General features: G+C 33.3%; 1 protein-coding gene across 1 annotated transcript; it reads left to right on the top strand.

Moving 5' to 3' along the window:
• Positions 1 to 4,472: 4,472 nt before the first annotated feature.
• On the top strand, positions 4,473 to 16,495 carry LOC148603497 (uncharacterized). The gene is made up of 9 exons (XM_088553398.1): positions 4,473 to 4,595; positions 5,614 to 5,740; positions 6,254 to 6,391; positions 9,830 to 11,507; positions 12,301 to 12,456; positions 13,327 to 13,821; positions 14,628 to 14,839; positions 15,117 to 15,195; positions 15,757 to 16,495. The coding sequence occupies exons 1-9, from the start codon at positions 4,474 to 4,476 to the stop codon at positions 16,143 to 16,145; spliced, it is 3,396 nt and encodes a 1,131-aa protein (XP_088409524.1). The 5' UTR covers position 4,473; the 3' UTR covers positions 16,146 to 16,495.
• The last annotated feature ends 5,397 nt before the right edge of the window (positions 16,496 to 21,892 follow it).

The following is a 21,892-nucleotide window of genomic DNA, read 5'->3' as shown; positions in this document are numbered from 1 at the left end:
TTTCGTGCTTTGTTATGGTTTATAAAAAGCAGCTCCTTGTCCAATACCTGGCTACAGACAATGCATTGTCTTGTTTAGGCCAAGTAAATTTCATTCAACTTTTCATTTTAAAAAGGATTGTCATTTTTAAATCTACTTTTTTATTTTATTTAGTCTTAACAAGAATATCTGATTGAACTGAATCTTTACTTTTATATGCCCCCCCCCCTTCGATATCTATGTAATATTTTCCATGTTTTGTTTATTGTAAAGGTGAGTGGTAAAAAAAATCTGCCATATTCATGAAAAAAATATATAATTCTTTTGCTATTGAAAAAAAAAAAGATTTTAAGAAGAGTAGAAAAAAATTATCTAGCAAAAATGAAAATCCCAGACATCCCCTCGGTATAAAAATGGTCAGTGCCTAACGGACTCCCAAAAGCAGCAAATCTGAACAGAAAAAAAAACAGGAAAGAAATGGATTTTTGTCTTTTCTGTGTTATATGTAGTAATAATGATTATCTAATTACATATACCTACCTTTAGCAGATTTTGAATCACACAAGAACCTGATTTGTATATTAATGTATATATACATTATTTTGAAAGATTAAATCTTGAGTAGATTTATTTCTAGCTTTGAATCATGACAGCTGAAAGACCAAGTTCCGCTCATCAGATGTGATTAAATACTATTTACATTGTTTGGAGCTATTTACTAGTAATTACGCGCATTTTATATGATAAAGCTTAATAATGTTACATTTTACTCACAAAAATACTGTTACATGTATGTTCAGTTTTGTGAGATGGATAGGTTCCCGATAAAGATGGATAGGTTCCCGATAAACTAATAAATGAAGGTTTCCATTTAGACTGGCTGTTTCTAATGTAGTTTTTAATGAATAACCGGATACGTTGTAATTTTCTATGGAATTTATTGAAGCAGTTTGAAAAGCAATCAAGGAAGCCAATATTCTAGCGAAAATCAAAAGAATGCAATCCTTGGATAAAAACTAAACAGGGGACCAGACACACATAACAAAGAACATGAAATAACCAAACTAACACGTACAAAGAAACAAAGGTAAATGAGCAACTCGGACTCCAATAAAAACTTGGAGCCTGGACAAGGTAAAACGGAAAGATGAGCGTCCTATGAACATGGTATGACACATTTTATTGAACTTGTCTATGTCAGACGCGAAGAAATCGGTACATATTCGGCAAATTATGTAAGCCTTTCAATGATTATGGAGCCGTCCACATTGTATTTTTATAAAAAAAAATCGACATATATTGTACATGTAGTTCAAAACTTTGTTACAGATTCTAGCCAGGAATATTTAAGCAGCAATTAGTAGTTTAATTTGTATTCTTTGTGGTGCAATGTTTGGTACACCACAAAGGCTAAGCACTGCACACATATCCGTTTATAAAAATGTTTTATAAGGCTTAGGCTAAAATTGTGTAAGCATCTTTTTCGGTGGGATCTCAATCGATCTACAACACAATGTACAGTAACGTTTCTGTTCATTTTGGGTGAACTTTCAGAATAATATTACAACAAGAAATTACATGTACTAGTAAGTAAACATACAATTTGTTGTTTTACCAAATTCGTGGAATTCCATTTGTTTTCAGTTTGCGGAGACAAGTCACCTTTACTCAATAATTAATTGGGAAATTGCATGAAAAACAAACAATCTTGCATACATAGAACATTAACTGCGATTAATTCACCCTGACTATCTCCCTTGTTTTTGTCGTTCCTAAATAAATCCATTTATATTGATGTGTTACCACGGTTTTCTGAAAGTGAATTTCGCAATGTTCAGGTGAATATTTATTCCAGTATTTAGTCACTCGTGGTATTTCCAATATGTATCCGTGTCTTGGCGGCGAAAGGCTCATTGTATGCACAATTTACTTCAATTTTCAAACTTGTTTTCCTGTTTTTTACTTCCTACAGTCCACACTAGCTAAGCACATGTAACACTTTAAGAAACGCACCTGCCTGCGTAATATTGATTTGCGTAATTAACGTTTAAATGGTGTCATTTGTAAAGGAAATTGTAGTCTCCGAAGTCATACTGCAAATATATATCGTTACGTGACGTTATGTCTTAATCAATTGATCCACGCCCTTCAATGCACATAGTTCAATATCTAATAGGGATTTATAAGAGGAAATTGATGATATATACTGTTTACGCAGTTTGACCTACACGTACGTGTGCCAAAAACAAGAGTTGAAATTCCAGACTAGGGCTGTTTTTTAATTTTGAATGTTGTAACAAAACTTTTCTAAAAGTAAATAGTTCCTCCCCTCCCCTTGCTTTTTCATTGGAAAATAATAAAGTAGATATTTTGGGAGTGTATTTAAAATACAAAAAAGTGGGATATTATATTCGATTTAACAAGTGCTTTATCAAGCGTAATATTACACACAAAACAGTAAAATGAATTATTAAAAGAAAATCGGGGTATTTGAAATGTATTTGAAATAATCAAGCATGAAAACAAAACGAAATAATGCAATCTATTCAAAACATAACATAATCCTAAAACACGCAAAACAATACACAAACAAAAGAACAAAAACAAGCCTCGCCCCTCCCCCCCCCCTCTTTAATCAAACCAATATTTTACACGGCACGTTAAAAGAGACTGTAGACAAAACGTTACCCTAAGAGTATACAAGGTCTAAAATGAACAGAATGTTAAATTTACATTCAAAATCCTCTTATGTTAAAAATGCATCATTGGTCCAACAAGCATAGATTTTTCCCTGGCTAGATGGCGATACAAACACCCTGTGTCAACACGGGGAAATTGACAAGCTACTTTGACGAGAGGGCGCTACCGGTTGTAATCATCGACTGTTTATCTACCCCTTATCAGCTTGTTGCTGTCATTATCCCAAATTTGATTAAAACAAAACACACGGTAAAGAGATTTAGTTTATGTTCTTCATCTTATTATCATTATTTCATTACTAACGGTCCTTGGAAGTTTTTCACCTGGTGAGTACCCCTTTTTTAGTGTTGTATGTGGCTTTGTTTATGGATTTCCCAATCTCTTGTTCTAAGATGGAATATTTTACGAACTGATTAGTATTGTGAATTTAGATTTGTTTTTTTTTTATTATTATTTTTTTGTGTTGAATTCTTGTATTTGATATATATGTAGCTAGTATATAGATTTATGGAAGCTAGTTATATCCGTAAGATATTTTTGAGGTCTTAATGACGCAACTTTATTGAATGCTTCCGTGTGAAGAAGTTTTTTTCAAAATTCGATTGAAACAAAACTGGAAAGAATATTTTTCAAAGGTGCTTTTGTAAGTTTTTTTTTTATGGATGAAATATAATAGGCCTTATTTGTGTTTTCAAATGAATGTCTTTTTTACTTAAACAGATGATGAACGTTGCTATACATTTATTGTACAATAATTATAAAACCATCTCTTTTATCCACCATCATACCTTTCCTGCAAAAACTGTCACGTCGAGATTTTACTCTTTTTTCTTGATTTTGGACTTGTAATTATGATAAATACAGAAAATACGTACAATGTGTTTAATAAAATAATGATCTTTTTATTTGCTATACATGTGAATGTATGTATATATCAGAGTTTAAAATATCCAGTGACAAAGCGTAGTAAAACATGTTGCACAGATCTGATTTTTTCAGGGCCGGAATTCCTTCTTCAGATTTGTGTATTATATATGTGCTTACTGTATGAACAGTGCAAGCTATAAAACCCGTGGTAAATGTAATAATGCGTTCAAAATGTACATTGAAATAAAAAATAAAACAATGAAAAAAAAAACAAAAAAAAAAACATTCGCGGCTCTGTTTATATGTCATGTAATAGCGTTTAATCTTGTGGAAATCCTCGTTTAAAGATCCTATGATGCTTGTTTTAAAATGATATCATCACTTATTTCTGCAATGTATCTATTTAAAAAACAAAACAAAAAAAAAAACTGAAATATTGTACTATTGAAGAGGAAGAATAGTATTTTTCTATGGCCGACATGTACACACAACTTAGTATAATTGTTTGTAAGAATCAGGCAAAATGGACGAAAATCAGAAAGGTGCATGTCAAAACCCAACCGATCTGACAATGTAATATCACTCAAGGATAATTTTTCTGTTTCAAAAGACCACTATTTCAGCTCTGCATCACTAGCTTTGCTCAGAATTTGTTCAATAGAATATTAGAAAAATGAGAGTTTTTGACAAAGTAATCTGCTGCCCTTGAAATGTTCATTTTAAGTGCATTTCAATGGAATTATAATTTAATGCACCAACATGATATGGAAAACCTTGTCTTTTTGCCTTTATTCTGATGATTCAGATAGTCAAATTATACTATCAAAATGATACATGTAGGTGTTTTCATACCATGTTTCACCCACTGCCTGATTCTTACAGAGACTGACGCTTAAGGTTTGCGTATATTCTATTTGACAGGAAATCATGGTATTGAATATATTATTTCGTGCTGTATTGTTCTGCTGTTTGCTTGTACTGTTCAGTATTCAACAAGGTTCTCTGGCATTGTTGATTCATAGAAAAGATCAGGGAACGCCAAATGAATGGTAAGACGATTTGCAGCTCAATTTTAATTCATTTCATTCCTTTTGAAGTCTTCAAAAACATGTTGGCACCATGCTAATTTATGTCGCATGATTACTTGTAATGGTATATCAAGTTCAAGATTAAATCCGACGTAATGTTGTTGGTTCAGTGAAAATCATCTTAGGTGAAAATCACCTTTATTTCGGATAATATCCCATAATTTTCAAAATATTTACTATGTTTAAATTGTTGAACTTTGTTGAAATGAATGATTTCACCCTAGTGTGATTATTTTTTGACGGATCCTCTTGGTGACTTGTTTTGGGGAGCTGCATTATTGCTGCTCAACAATAACCGAATTATACTAACTTGCTACATGTATATAACGGGAGCCGCTTGCGGAACAGGGCATTTAAAATAGCAAAACCATCAACATGACAACACATTGACAGCAGCAATGCGATCAGCATTACATGTACAAATCCTGGTGCGGGTCAATAAGGTTCTGCTCTTCATAAATCTGAGAAGGAGGTTTCCCTACTATCGTTTGCTCATTCTGCCCATATATTACACAATTTTCAACCCCACCCCTGGATTTGTTAATACAAGACTGAATTGTTCAGGCTTTAACGATGATTATCCCTAATGAAACACTTTTTGATGGGACTTTGCTTTTGTTTCTTTGGGGTTTGTTTTATTTTATTTATTTTATTTTTTTTGGGGGGGAGGGGATGGTACAAGTACATGTAGTTGCTAGGATTACACTTATCAAATAGAGAGTAGTAAAATTCATGGTATAATAATCCAGGACATTCAGTGACCGTTTTACAGAGGGCATAATGTGAAAATGAAAATAAAATCAGAGCTTGATACCATTTGAACCCTCCTTTTTTCCGCACGGCATCAAGTATATTAATTGATATTAACAACTCTTGAGCCCCATTGTTTGAGGAATTTGTAAATCTCTTAATATGTAAAACGTATATCACGATTTCATTCAGGACAATATTGAAGTGATAGTAGAATATTTTTTCTTAGGTTATGTCTAACATTAATGACGGTCCTACTGCCTTATGGCCTCTCCTTTTTATCTGAAGTTTGGTCATCTTCCTTTACAACTGGCGGGAAATGGAGAGAGTGGCCTCACTGGGGCGCTTTACTGTTGGTATGTACACTGTATGAGGGGTTGTTGATAACTCTTAGTTGTAATTTTAAAATAAAGTCTTTTTAACGTCTGGAAAATTGCATGCATTTGTTGTAAATTCAGTGAATTTTGAGAAGTATTGAAAATGGAAAATGTATTTGACAATAGTAGAAAAAAGCACACACACACACACACACACACACACAAAACAAACTAGAATGATTGTTTACGACTGGAGCACTAAATCGGCGAACCAATGAAAATACAGTTGCAGCTTTGATGGTATGGAATAGAGCAAAATCAAGAACAAACACGGATGACGTGTCTCCATAAATAAAAAATGCTTCATGCATCTCGCAGAGAACAAGTACATTTTGCATCTCCCGGAAATTTATATTGTACTAGTTATGGTTTCTTAAGATAACTTTTTACATGTTGTATGTGCAATGTATAGTTAGCAGTAATATTCGGCAAACACATACTAAACTGACGGGTTGAAATGATATTTCTATCACGTGTATTTTATCCAAATAGGGGTGTTTAGCATCAATGGCAGAAAGCTACATGACAACGTGCTTATTTTGGAGTCTGATTCCGAAGTTGCCAGTTTTTCTCCTGTTCGGTGTTCTTAACTCAGTTCTATTATTCAGCATGATATCAAGAGAAGTACCGGTAAGTTAGTGGTGTAAATCTCCCATCCTTGTGTAGCTCTACAATCTATGTTTGTCTTACATCGATATTTTTATATGTGAATACAAGTCTCTGTAATAATTGGGATTTTTTTTTATAAAAGTGAAATATGTCGGTCAAATGGTTATAAAAAAATAGTTTTATCTCAATACACGTTATTGTAGACAGAATAGTAGTTAAATTGAAATCATATTGGTACAATACAGTTCGTATTAAACTGAGTAAAATAATACGTACTTTATTGCCCCAGTATATGGGGCTGGCCGAGGATTTCAGATTATGGATTGTAAGGGCGAGACAAAATATTTGAGGAAGGTTGATATTTGTGAAAAATCGATATTTAATGCAAGTGTTAGATAATAATTTGAATATATAATAACAATTGAATTTTTAAATTCACATTTTTGTACAGGTATAACAGAAAGAATTTTCTTTTCCAAACAATAATGGGCTAACATCAGGCAAGTCTTTTCTGTGATCCGCGTCTGGAAATAAATCTCGATACTGGACAGGCTTGAATTTTTTAATGATGTTAACATAAATTGGGAAAACATTCAGTAATGTAACGCGAAAAAATTGTATAATGAAGTAAGGAATTCGATTCGTTCTGTAAATTAAAATAAAACTTCATATTTGATGGAAAATCGAACCGTCAGCGGTGTAGACAGTGTAACCCTGTTTCCCGAAACAGAAGATATATGCTCCAAAAATTAGCAACCGAGTTGCAGTAACTGTATATTTCTGCTAACTATCAAAATCGGGGGACACTAGAATCTAGGACGCAGATTAAAGCGCTCGATATATGTATACATATCAGTGATCATTAGGCGCATGCATACATGTACCAGAGGTATTACTTGTACCCTGTATTTTAACGTCGAAACAATAAAATGTGACCGAGATTAACATCTCTGTTATTGAAACCCTTGTAATTAATACCGGTTAAGGCTGGAAACGAGTCTCCCAACATCTGTATTCATGTCACATTAATCTTCGAGTTTTCGTAATAAGTCACGGGTTAATCCAGCTTTTTATAACAAAGATGTAAATGTTTACATTTGTATTGTAAACCAACGTGGTATAATTTGTAAATAATTCGACTGTTTTGTCGGATTCAAATCTAACTGAAAACGTTATCCTTTTATTTTAATTATGTAAAATCGACGCCTTATTGTTTTAAGCTCTGCTGAAATCTCCTTTGTTTTAACCAGTAAACACCTAGATACGAATAAGTTTTGTACAAAGTAAACCTTCAATCAAATACCATCAAAACATGAATTCTATTGTACAGGGGGACTGGCTATTTTTTTTAAATCAGAGATCCCGTTAAGATTTGTTGTCAAATACAACCGTAAAATGTTTCTTTTAAACATTGTAACTAAAGAGAGTGACTGTTCTATTTCTTTTTGATCACAGACTGGAATTTAAAACGTCGCTCTATAATGCACAAACGAAATTACCAAATCCGTCATTAAATGATAAATATTTACAATAAACGTCATGTGATTGTCATTTTATCCGATGACACAGCGGGAATCTTGAAAAATGGTAGTACAAGGCAACCCATGGATCTTCAATGTACGACCAGGAAAGTTTAACCCTCACACCACAGGGCAGACTGCACGGGCCCCAAAAACATTAAACATAGGTACAGCGAAATAGTTGCCCCTATATAACCCAGCAACATACATGTATAAATAAACTGAAAATTAAAACGAAACAATACATACAGAGCCAAAAATTCCTTACTTCGGACAGGCGGGGTTAAAGTACTTAGGCGTAATTACAGCTACCTTCCTTTTAAATTTGGTCACTGTGGAAAAAATAAACACACCGAAAAGTCTTTTTTTTTATCTACATGTAATAACATACATGTATAGCCATAAAAGTTCTACTTATTGGTCTATGATACTTTTGATAATGGCTTATCTATGTTTTATTACATTAGTTATTAGAAGTCCGTTTTTAATTTTTGTTACTATTTTAAAATTTAAGTTCTTTTTCTACAAATCTCCCAAATAAATACTTCAATTTGTTACATAATGTCAACCCTTCGAAACTATAACAATGTATTCGATAGATGATCTATTATAACTACAAAGCTGAAAAAAGTACCACTTTTTCTGTTCCTATACAAACGTTTTTTTTTTTTGTTTGTTTTTGTTTTTTGTTTTTTTTTGTTTTTTGTTTTTTTTGGATTTGCTTTGTTCTGTTCTGTTTTGTTTTTGTTTTGCTTTTCTGTTTTTTTTTTAATGATGCACGTATCGTTCATTAAGTAATGGAAATCTCCTGGTGTACTCCAATATTCCAATAATCAATTTAGAGTCGTAATACGTGTACTGGGACCTGATTGAATATATTAAGTGTTTTCCATTTAAAACAGGCACCATGTATGGTACATGAACAAGACTAAATCATCAACATCACTATATTGTAGTGTATTGTATTAAAATGAAATAATATATAATTATCAAATGAACAATAAATCTAACAATAATTAACTAAATTAGAATATTCTATAAAAAAAAAAGGGGGGCTATTCGTCAGTATCGGATTCAGAGTTTTTGAAAGGAGAGGAATTCCAGCTGGGTTTAAGGAAAAAGGTTTATGTGCTCATCGTTGCTCGAAATTGACATAATTTACCGATAAAAAGGTTAGTTGGTGGAAAGGTCCGACACCTAACACTCTTACATCCGCCACCGATCATTAAAGGCCGAATCCTACCTTAATAATATAACATCGGGTAATTTTGATGTAGAAAACTCCGCATTTTTTACTTTACAAAAATGTATATGATGTTTACAAATCATCTTGTAGCATTTCTTTCATTAGCCCTGCCTAAATCATGCAGTCAAATCTAGACTTCTGTGACAAGCATGTAACTTTAAGGGACGAATATTACGTGTAATTCGATATTCATTCATCTGACTAAGCAAAGCAGCTTATTTCCAGAGGTTACTTCATATAAACAGACAAGAAATGTACATGTAATAGTCATACCTATACAACTTGAAGATTTGTTTAGAAAATTTGGTCTATGAGACATTGAGCTTATTTTCCTTCCAATAAGAAAGCGTGTTACTTATGAAATTATAAATTGTTTAATGGCTTAAGGTCAATATGGAAAATGCTTCACCTACATGTAGTACTTTGCTTATTACATGCGTCAAAAGGTAATACTGAATCGGAAACAGCTACTGAATTTATTTGATCTAAGATAGATGTTTTATTGCTATATAAATTGTAATATGGTACATCAATGGCGTCATTTCCCACGACTCTGCTGGCTATTATAATAGCTAACTTGAAACGGAAGAAAGCACCCATGAGTTACATATATCAGCTCTGGCCATGGGGTTTTAATACATGGAACAGGCTATACTGTCAAAATATGAACCTGTTTTTTTTCTTTATTTTCAGAACAAGGAAAGAGTTTGTCATCGACACCTACACAAGTTATTAATACTCACATTTATAATTGCCATTATTGGATGTGGGGTGTTTGTTGTTTTATCCGGTAATTTAGTGGCAAAAGACTCTGCTTTGATTTTCGTATTTTTACTCATTTCGTCATTGACTGCTACTCCGAAGTTCCAGGTGTATATTCATTCTATTGACGGAAGTGGGAGGCAAAACTCTGCGTTGCTGTATTTATTTCTAAAAGTCATAACTTGCGTTGTAACACTATATGTTTTTAACTTCTCTAATTCGACGAGCACTATTGACGCTATCCGTACTTTTTTCGAGTCTTTTTCTGAACCTTCTCCGGTGAATATATGGTTGTGTGTTTCCCTTTTGAGTTCGTCGCTCATGTGCCTTGCCGGTCGATACTTTAGAACGGCTTCTTTTAACTCAATAGCTAATGTAGACCTTCCGATCCATTTGTCGTCTGTAATATTGACAATAATTGTAAGTCTTCTGTATTTTTCTGTGATGAATAGTGCAACTTTAACCCTAAGTGAGATTTTTTCCGGAAGTGACGTATTTTCGTCAGACATTTACAACATTCTGTTATATTCGTCTCTATGCGTTCTTCTTTTAATACCGATTATTATAAACTTTATAACTGTTGACAAAACGAGTTTGATTGAATACAATATATTTTCTGTACTTTTTACATCGCAATATTTATTATCAAGTGGATATAAAAGTTTTAAAAGTGAAAACCATGTGGATCTCCACAATACAAAGGGCAAACCTCAGAAAAGACGAATCTTCATCTGTACAACTATGTATCAGGAATCTCAAATCGAAATGGATCGTCTTCTAGCAAGCATTAAAACTGTTTCCAGTTCAAAGAAATTAACGAAAGAAAATATAATCCTGGAATCTCATATATTCTTGGACAATGGTGCAAATGAACAGACTGTTAAGCAATTTGGATTACAACTTCTTGGGTTGGTGGAGCAAAATTTTATTATAGAAGGACAGCAAGGCGTAATGCTTTATACTCCTTACGGAATTCAGCTTTCATGGAAACTTGAATCCGGTCTCCCTCTTTTTATACATTTAAAAGACACATCAAAAGTTAAGGCTAAGAAGCGCTGGAGCCAAGTAATGTACATGAAGTACGTTTTGAATTACCGGGCGTTGAATCTTAGACGCTCGTTCGATAGACTGTCAAAAAATTCTTCGTTCGCCAGTCTGTTGTCAGTTGATTCAAATGAAAATTTGGAGGAAAAGTTGAAACCAACCGGTAATAGTTTAACAGTACCAGAAACAGGTTCGAGTGCTAAAATTAAAGAAAAACGAGATTCAGATATTAATAGCGTTCAAACAGAAACGACAACTGTTCCATACGTCGAAATCTTTGTTGGGGATACAACTTCTATTGAAAATCTTTCCGTGAAGCAAGACGGTGCCGTCAGTATGCACACTGTTGATACAAGAAGCATGTATTTCGACGATTTCGAATTTGACTGTACAAATTATATTCTTGCGACTGATGCAGATATGACCTTCAACGATGAGAGCATTCTGGACTGTCTGCACATGTGTGAGGCAGACAAGGATGTCGGAGCGGTTTGTGGCCGAACACGACCGAAAGGTGTACATATTCATCCAGTGGTTTGGCTTCAAATGTTTGATTATGCAAAAGGTCAGACATTTCATTTAAATTTTAGAAAGGCTCGAATAAACAAACAAAAAAAAACAAAAAAACAAAAACCAAAAAAAAATATGTATCACTTTCGGTTCATGATTCTAAATTGATTTATTTCTGTTTTACATAAATGAATATGCAAGCATCATTTGAGAAAAAAATCAAAACAGAATGTTAAAATAGTTAACGTAAATTTAAAGGGGATAATATAATATGTTAACGTTTTATATAGTCTTAAAGGAATTTTTACGACAAGCTTATCGTCCTTCATCAAATGCTCCAAAACAGACAAGGAAATCGTGTGGACCGTAAACAGTATACACATTTAGCGTAAAATTTGTCACATGGTTAAAGATATATTTATACAATTATTTATTTTTTATTGAATGTTTTCTTTTCATAGTGCGGATCATTACCACTTCGCCAGTTCGCCCATTAGTTCCCCAAAAAAACCTAGTGGAGTAGCGTGTCTTGTCATAGCTTAAGGAAATATGAACTTATCTCCTGGAACTTAGTACAATATAAAAAAACAAGTTATTGAAAATAAAATGATTTATATGGCCAAAGTTTCCCTTTGGTAACCCATGAATGAGGTAATTGGTCATTTCGTGAGTTGACCAATAAAACTGTTAGAAAGGGGTCACATGACACTTACAATTGTTATTTTTACAATACAGTTCTTTATATGGTGAACTTAAATGATGAAACTTTGTAAGATGCTTGTTTAGTCGCTTTTTAAGTTTATACATGTACACGTGAACGTTTGTATTTACGGTTGAATTCATTTCAGATTTCTGGATAATTAAGAGTTCTCAAAATGTGATCGGATCGATAATGTGTTGTCCCGGATGTTTCAGTCTCTATAAACTGGATGCCGTCCGGGATGTTGTCGATGATTATTCGGGACCAGTCGAAAACATGGAAGACGTTTTTACTAAGGACAATGGTAAACACTTGTGAAACCTGAATAGGTTATGATACGTTTGTGAAAAAAAACGATGAAATTAAAAAAAACTGATACTGAAAATTGGAAGGAGTATGTTTTGTACTTAAAAAGATTAAAAATAAGCATATTTTGGTAATATAAAATAAAAAAGAGTTTTTGATTTACATGCCAAGTGATAGATATGGTATATTCATGGTGATGGATTGAAATATGGAAATAGTTTAACATACATGTAAAAAGGAATTTTCAAGTTTACACTAACTTTATCAATGGGTTTTAAATATTTTGAATATTTTATAGATTGTCCATATGATTTTCAGTTTTATATGTACCTCTTATTATTCTTTCGTATCAAATAAGATCATATCTGACTTTTTCCATACCCCCAGATATGTAGCAAATATGCTATGTCTGTCTGTTCCTCCATCCGTCGGGCAAAATTACCATGGGCAACTCGGAATGGAATGATATTTTCTTGAATTCTTTATTTTCATATTGACATTGTGGTAACTCCTAGGCTATCTTATAATCAAATGATTTGTGTGGTCTTCTATATGATTGATTTCCAGTAAGTGGCAGGGTTACAACGTAGTGAGCTTTGCTCACATATTTTTTTATTTGATTTCACATATTTAGAACTTTTGAACATACATTTAAGTGAGAAAAATCGGATCTTCTGGAGAACATTAGTTTTAAGTGTATGCAAGAATTTTATGTGACTTGTAAAAGTACTGTTTCTTCGTGAGAGAAAGACAGAGATTATTTACTGAAAAATTGAAATTTGCAGGTGTATTTCTACGATAGGCAACTTTTAAGTCCTCGCTTTCCTTGATATCTTATCAATTCTTCAAATCTCACTTAATTTGGTAGGTGAAGACAGATGGATGTGTACTCTTATGATGCTGAAAGGTTGGAAATTACGGTATTCTAGTAATGCTAGAAATACAACGTTTTGTCCAGAAGACACGGCAGAGTTTATGAAGCAGAGACGACGATGGTTACTTTCAGACTACGCCAATGCCGTGTTGGTCATGAGAAAGCTAAGGAATTTGCTCACTACAAACGATGCATTCTCGGCGTTATATGTTCTATACCTACTGCAGTTGTTTCTCATTATGCTATTGTACCCAGGATCAACAATTGTCATGCTATGCCTCGGTTTGGAGTTAGCAACTGGTGCCCCGTTGGTAATAGTGACTCCTGTCATAGTGGTGGTTGTCGTTGGTTACTGTTTGATGCTTCTAAGTGAATGCTCTGCTGCAGTTGAATTAGTTATCACGAAAATATTAATTCTAGTATTTGGAGCTGGGACCGTATATATATTTGTGTCCTCCACAATTATCATATTTAAGGACCTTGCTATAGGTAAGTGTACATGTAATAATTAAACTGTATTTATTGTTAATATAATACCATGTAACCTTACCGATGTCGATGAATCATGTTATTTGAAAATTAAATTCATTGCATGAAAGTTCCAATAATATGACAAATAATTAGATGCAATTCAAAAACAACCACTGAAAAAGATACAACAATGAAAGGTTACTGCCAATTTAACAAAACAAAAGATTATGTGTAACGACAGGGGTAAGCATCTACTGTTAATTTTAAAAAAAAAATATATATATCAGCCGAGCTAACCATTTCCGTCTAAGCAGTAGAAAATTTTACAAGATAAATGAAAAATGATTAGTAACAAAGCCATCTACATTGTGGTGCTAGACATACCATAATGCTTGCCCGATTTGCAGTGGTAGCCAAAGAGAGATGCCATTAGGAAATCAAGAGTTATAATATGACTACAATCGTCCTCTACGGACGAACAGTTTTTTTAGCTAAAACTGATGATGAAGGAATCTCCAGATAAGCCATCAATCTTCCTATCCTCTTTTCCTTCTTTCATTTTCTCTATGAATTGTGAGATTTCGTTACTTACTAAAATAGTTGATGTTAATATGTACGATCTTACTCCTAAATATAACAAGTACAGAGAGTCCCTTGTACCCTTTATCAAAAATCTTGAATTACAGGGAATTCTAATCTTCTCTTTAGATTTTCATTCAAATTTATTGCCTTTGACAAATCATTCGCAAACTTTAACTTCAACAACTAATAACAACGATCGAACGTCTTCTTCTATGTTTGCTAACTATAAATTTTCATTATAGGTTTCCAAGAAGGCCATTTTGAACATGCTGAAGGATTCTTGGTGATGATTGTCTTGGGAAGCTACGTATATGGAGCCCTACTCTATCCATCAGATCTGTGGATTCTTATCACCGGGGTCGTTTATCTGTTTTTCATTCCATTTATGAACATGATTTTACCACTTTACGCAATATGCAACATTGTTGATCAGTCCTGGGGCACTAGGGATAATGTGAGTTTACTATTATTGCTTGATAAAGTATATAACATTTTATTTTCTACATATTACTAGATGCCAATGCAAGCTTAGTAAGCTAAACGTTTTAGTCTGTGTTACCCATATTCTTAGTATTTACAACAATGTAAAGATATTTAAAAATGACCTAAAATGAATTGCTTATTTGCATTTGGATTTCTAGAGTTCGAATTGGCTATGGTTACATATACGTTATTACGTGAAAATCATACTGTTCACTCTGAAAAAGTAAAGATAAACGGTTCATTTACAGCAAAAAGCCTCTGTTCCAAAATTTCTCCAACTTCCTAAGATTAAGAGGCGTATGAAGAAACGACCGAGGTTACAACAAGGTAGGTAACAGATCCTTACGTATATGACTTAGTAGACTTGCTATAGTTATTTGTTGGTTTACATCTGATTCTGAAAAAAACAAAAACAAGTTTTCGTCATCAGTGTATGTTTTTTTATGGAATTTGAAAATAAATTAATTCGTACCGGTATTCATAAAATACTAATCAAGATAAGATCTGACACTTTATTAGGAATAATAATACCTATTACATGTGTGTTATTTAAATTTTAGCTTATTGCAGAATTCCTTCAAGTTTGTGTTTAATAAAAATTAGTTGCAGTTATGATTCTAATTCAGGTCTTTGAGTTCTATTAAAGACAAACTCCGTCATTGCAAAAACAAACCTTTGAGAGTCAAGAAGAGAATATAAAGCCACATAGAACCACATCACACTCATGTTGACTTTGTCTCAAACTTGTCGTGTAGACCAGAAACACCAGTTTATTAATTAACCTCTGCTTTTATCGAAACATCTATAGAGTTCTGTATTATACAGACGGGCATGTAAATTAATATCATATTGTGTGAACGTGTGATAGCATTTTTCGATATTTTACAGTAGATACAACATCACTACATAGTTTGAGTGCCTCATCTCTGAGCATCAGTGATTACAATCAGCATGAATATGACTTTTGGGAAGAACTGGTTACCGGAACTGTAGGTGCCAATGTGTCAAAGGGGATATCGGACGACGAAAGACGCACCGGATTACAGGCTCTGAGGAAAAAAGCTCTAATATTTTTCCTTTCAGCCAATTTTATTTGCATCGTCTCTTTGGTTGGTTTTTATGCCTTTCTGATGCAAACGTTCAGTAATAAGTCTACTTTCAGTATTGTGATGGGTGTGACTCTCGGTTTATCTCCCCTAATTCAAATTTCCGGTAGTACTGTTTATAGAATAGAGGACACGTTAACTCGTATTGGTCGCTTAGTATCAAGAAAATAGATTATTTTCAGTCTCCAGATCAAATCAGGGCCTATTCAAGTGGATTACAATTACATCCCCTTTTTCTAATTTTAGAAAATAATTTTTATTGTTAGGGATGTATGAAGTCAATATCAATCGAACCACTTATAAAATTCACAAACGCTCTTGACATGTACGATTTAATGAAACCTTTGAATTTGGTTTTCTAGAAAGACAGAAAATATATATATATAGATTTTTTTTTTTTGAACGTTGAGCATTTCTACATGTACATGTATATGAAATATAATTTTCAAGTTGAAAAGATCTTTTTTCTTACTTAATGTAAAGTACTTAACAATAGTATTGTCAATAACTTATCTTTAATGAATAAAATAAAAGAAGTGAAAAGTGGAATTAGATTTGTGTAGAAGGAAAACGGAGCAGTATGAAAAGGTGACGATGAAGAGTTATGTCGCAAACTTTATTTGTGCTGTAGAATGAGGTTAACAACTGATGTTATAAAACGATGCTGGTTTTTGGTACATAATCGAAATTAAAAAATGAACATATTTGAATATGATAATTATCCCTGCATTGTGTTGACAACGGATTTATCCTCGTTTGTACATTCTGCATTGCTCCGTTTCCTAACTCCAAATGATGTTGAAATAAAAATAAAAAGAAGGAAACCTAAAAAAAACTTAAATAATACAAATTTACAAAATTACACATAGACTAAAGGATAATTGAAAAACCTAGGACGAGCCTTCAATCCGGCATATGGGCAATGTGTACCGTTAGTGTAAGCGTCATCTGCTTTTCTAGAAACACCAACGAGTTACTATATACAAAATGTATCTATAAATAGGAGATAATTGACAATGAAACAGTCATCAACCAAATGCCAAGCAACGAACGATTAGACTTAGATAAGTCACCACACGGTCTTCAATGATGGAAAAAAAACCATACAATAAAGCAAGCCGTAAAAAAAACAAAAGTATTTGATGTGAATCTATGTGACTACCGGTCCCCGGCTTGGGACAGACAAATAAAGTATGTGGCTGGGTTAAACATGTTTATGAGTGCTCAACCTTTCCCTAACCTTGGGGCAGTGGTGAGAAAATACAACTGTTACAGCGAAACAAACTATAAAATTCTGGTGAATTCGGATTTATCCCGGGATATTGATACAGAATACAAACATCTTAACAAATTGTACAAATGACAAAAAGCTGTACCTACCTCGAAAGAGTACTCGCTGTTTCCGCAAGCTAGTTCAAAATCCAAAAGCAACTGATAAGCAGACCTACTTAACATAGACAAAAGTATCAATAAAACACGCACGGCAGGTTTTAGTAAAAACATACCATAAAATGTCTAAGAAAAACAAGGTCTCATTGCCAAGATTAAAAGTATTGGCAGGAAGTAGGACAAAATGTTATAAAGTTAATGTAATACCAGTTCACATACAATTCAGACACTTCATGGTAGTGATTCATTGTGAAGAAAAACCCACCGAACTTAAGATGCTTTTTTAGTCTACATATGCGATACTTTCACTTAACGATAATCTTTTCTGCACTCAGATCTGCACTTTTTAGAAAATCATACATTTATCTCCCGCTCAAATCAACAAAATGAAACCAAATCAAAAGCGCATCAACCAAATGAAGAACTAAGACTAATCATGTGATCAGTAACTGTTTCTGAACAAGAAATAAAACTGAATTCGATGATTTTTTGACATGCATGAATCACCCTCTGCCTGACTTTTAGAAAGACTACTACTTAATGTTTGATTAATTAACAAGAGACTCAATAATAGAACCAACAAAAGAATGATACGGTGAAGATAACCCTTACGGGTTTATTCAAATATTTTTTTTCCATACCGAAATGATTCTGTTTTAACTTTCGAGCAATATTTACTACATTACCATAAAAACTAGGAAGCGAAATGCCATTTTGGAATAATTTACGACAAGTACAACCAAATTAAACCTAAGAATAAAATCTTTAAATTAATATATGGTTTCGAAAAAAACATCACCAGAAGATGGTAAAATTTAAATTGAATATTTCGGATAACAGATATCCTTCCTCAGCATAAAACTCATAAAACTATATGAGCATAAAACTCACAAAACTTAACGAGCATAAAACTCACAAAGTTCAAGATCAAAACAGATTCAGAAGCTGAATCGCGTACGCTGTGGGTGATTGTACCTTTATCAAAGGCTCACATAAGCAACTGATGAGAAACCTGAATGAAAATAACAAAGAGGGTCTTTTTATCAAAGTTACAATTAACTGTGGAAAACAATTTTTAAAAAAATATAAAAAGTCCAAATATAGTAGTACGGCGTATTGATGTATAGCAAGTAGTGCTGTACCAGCCTTAGATCCAACACCTAAAAATGAATTATTTTTTCTCGTTGATTCCATCTGGTGAAGTTGTTTGCAATTTCTTTATCCAAAAGCTTTCCCGAGATACTCTTTTACATTTTGACCAGTTTTTATTATGTTCTATGATCGTCACAACAATGTTGTGGAGATCCTCCTGGGTGTGTCCGGCAAATCTAAGATGGCGACTCAGAGGGAGGTCTGGTTTGCATTTGTAGTCACTGCGATGACCATTCATACGCCTGTTGAAAGGTTGTTCTGTTTCGCCAACGTACTGCATACCACATCGGCACTGGAGAAGGTATATGGTATTTTCGGTTTTACAAGTTACGTCGCAAAAAATGGCAAATTCCTTTCCAGTGCAGTAGCTTTTAAAAGTTTTGGTGTGCGGCATCTGTTATCTCCACATGGTCGACACTGGCCCGTTGTATTTTGTTTAGCCTGAGATGAAATCTCCGCTCTTACTAGGGCATCTCTTAGGCTTCTAGGTCTACGGAATGCCAGAATATATATTTATATATATTCGCTACACTGTTCCATTGGATCAAATTGATACAGGGAAGATACATAAACGTATAGAAAGGTCTGAAAAATTCCCAACGATGTTAGAACTGTCAAATTTGCGATGCAAATTTTTGGTCGTTCCCTCCGCGGCACTCGAATTAGTACCGAGTCCCGCGGAGGGAACGACCAAAAATTTGCATCGCTAATTTGACAGTTCTAACATCATTGGGAATTGTTCAGACCTTTCTATATATATCGCAAATTTAACAGTTCTAACATCGTTGGGAATTTTTCAGACCTTTCTATAAAAACTGTCAAAATTGCGATGCAAATTTTTGGTCGTTTCCCCCGCGGGACTCGAACTCGTACTGCTGTGACATCTATGGCAACACCGCCTGCGCCCTAGACCACTCGGTCAGCTAGGCTATATAAAAATATAGCTTTCGCTGGCCGGGTCATTCCTCCTCGTAGGATTAATCTAAGGCTGTAACTTAGTACACGATGTATGGTAGTACGGGACAGTTCATTTAGATGTTAATATGTATGATAGAGGATCAAATTAGTGTTGCATGTCACAACAAATCAATATTATACAAACGTCTCAGAATATGCCGACTCTATTTGCTACACTGCTCCATCGGATCAAATTGATACAGGAAAGATATATAAACGTATAGAAAGGTCTGAAAAATTCCCAACGATGTTAAACTGTCAAATTTGCGATGCAAATTTTTCGTTCCCTCCGCGGGACTCGAACTCGTACTGTCATTTGTATCGATACACATTACACTATCTGTTCATACCACATTTTTATTGTTACAGCAAAATATTGAAATGATCAAATGTGTGACATACAAAGATAAAGAGCTTTATTTCTCTAACAATTGAAAGATGAATCAGATGCGATCTTTGATCTGCAACGATTATAGGTACATTTGTACCTGTGTCTACCGTGAAAACATGTATATAGCGTGAGTAACCTTGTCTAACATGGATTTAATTAGTTAAAGGTAAATAAATGGTTTAGTTTGTTTTAAACATATTTTATTAGCAAATAAACAAATTTGGATCAGACACGAATCATTTCATCTCACAAGGGTCTTCTCCGTACACTAATATAACAAACAATACATTTGATGCAATGATAACACAGGTGTAAAGCACATAATAGTTTATATATACTCGCCTGTGCCAATTTGGGAGGAAAAAAATCTCTCAAAATATATGATTTTAGGCGAAACTTTTATTAAGGCGAAAAGAAAATGCGTAACCCCAATTTTCAAGTGTGTAATTTAAGTTCTTTTACATGTTTTTATGCCTTTTCCTTTTGCATGTGAGTACCCAGTATGCCGATTTATAACATGTATTAATCTGAAACTGATTTAGTCACCCGTTTCGATTTAAATGCCCTTTCATCTGCATACCTGTCTATATCGTCAATAGGTGAAACATTGTCGTTGAGCAAACGTTAAAAAATCATTAATTTCTTTCTTATTTCAGGTATATATATTGTAGGGACAGTTGATAACCGATGTAAAATACACAAACACATTTTCGTAATGATTTTTCCAAGTAAACGCAAAAACAATAAAATTTTATTAAACATATGAAGTTTCAAAATGTAACATACACTTTTTGATACGTGTAATGGATTACAAGACAATTTGATTGGTTGGAAATATCTGACAGACATGTGATGTTTAGTCCTTTTTTGGACATAGAAAATAATAACAAAACTTGCTATAATGTACTATGTTGATCTAGTTAAAAATAGACCAATTTATAATATATTGACGTGTTTTGTTTACACATAATTTGGTTTCTGTCCTTGTTTTCTGACAGCAGGTATTATGTCATAGATATGTTACTCTTTCAAATAGATACATAATTGTTAAAATAATTAATAATAAAAGGAATATCATTGAACAATTTAGTCGCATAGCGTGTAAAATCGATATGTGAAGAAGTAATTAAAGAGAAATGTTTGTCGGAACATTGGCTAATTCTGTAAAATATATATCTTTTTTTCCCTTATAAAAGTACGTATATGAATTAAATATATTAGATAAAGATATCTTGGAAAAATCATATTATTCTCTATCAAGGCTACAAGAGATGACAGATTATAAATAAGCTGCCCGATTCAACCATTTGCTGGCTTTGTAGATTACCATTGTTTAGTAGGAAAATACTCACTATACTCATATTTGTTACTACCTTAACAAAAAAACAAACAGCTTAAAATTCGAATAGTGCATGAAATAGTTTAATGTTATTGTCAATCGCATAAGTAATAATATTAATTTTTTTCAAACTCAGTCACTCTTGACGATAGAGGTGATACAGGGGGTAGAAAAACACAGCGAAAAAAACTTTGGATTTTCCGTTTAAATACACCATATTTGTTTTGAAATTTTATCCTTCCTCCATACATCTTTATTTTGGAGAAAACCCTACATCGATATCCCACCCAAAGCAATCAAATCAGGAATAATAACTGTTGTATAGCACCCCTTAAACATACGCATATAATTGTCACCGGGTATTTAGTTAATTGACTGGTATGTTTGATGTTTGTTGAGTAAAGCTTTGCAATATTTCAATTATCATTTCATTTTATTATATAGCCATAATCTATTTATTATGGAGCGGCCGCGGATTATACAGACTTTAAGTAACCTGATTACCTATTCTATTATTAACTTGTGTCCTTTATATTTTGAAGTTATAAATGATTTCCCGTCGTTAACATTCTTAGTGTTAAATCCTTTTATCTACCCATTTGTCCTATTCACAATTTAACTAACATACATGGATGGGGATGTCCTTCACTTTCCCAATTTATTTCCAGATAAGCACTTGTAGCAGTTAAA

This window comes from Perna viridis, chromosome 11 (genome assembly GCF_037379345.1).
Source record: "Perna viridis isolate PV_CMFRI_1.1 ecotype Kerala chromosome 11, ASM3737934v1, whole genome shotgun sequence".
NCBI lineage: Eukaryota > Metazoa > Mollusca > Bivalvia > Mytilida > Mytilidae > Perna > Perna viridis.
The sequence above is the reverse complement of the archived record's forward strand: the minus strand, read 5'-3'. Positions and strand labels throughout refer to the sequence as shown.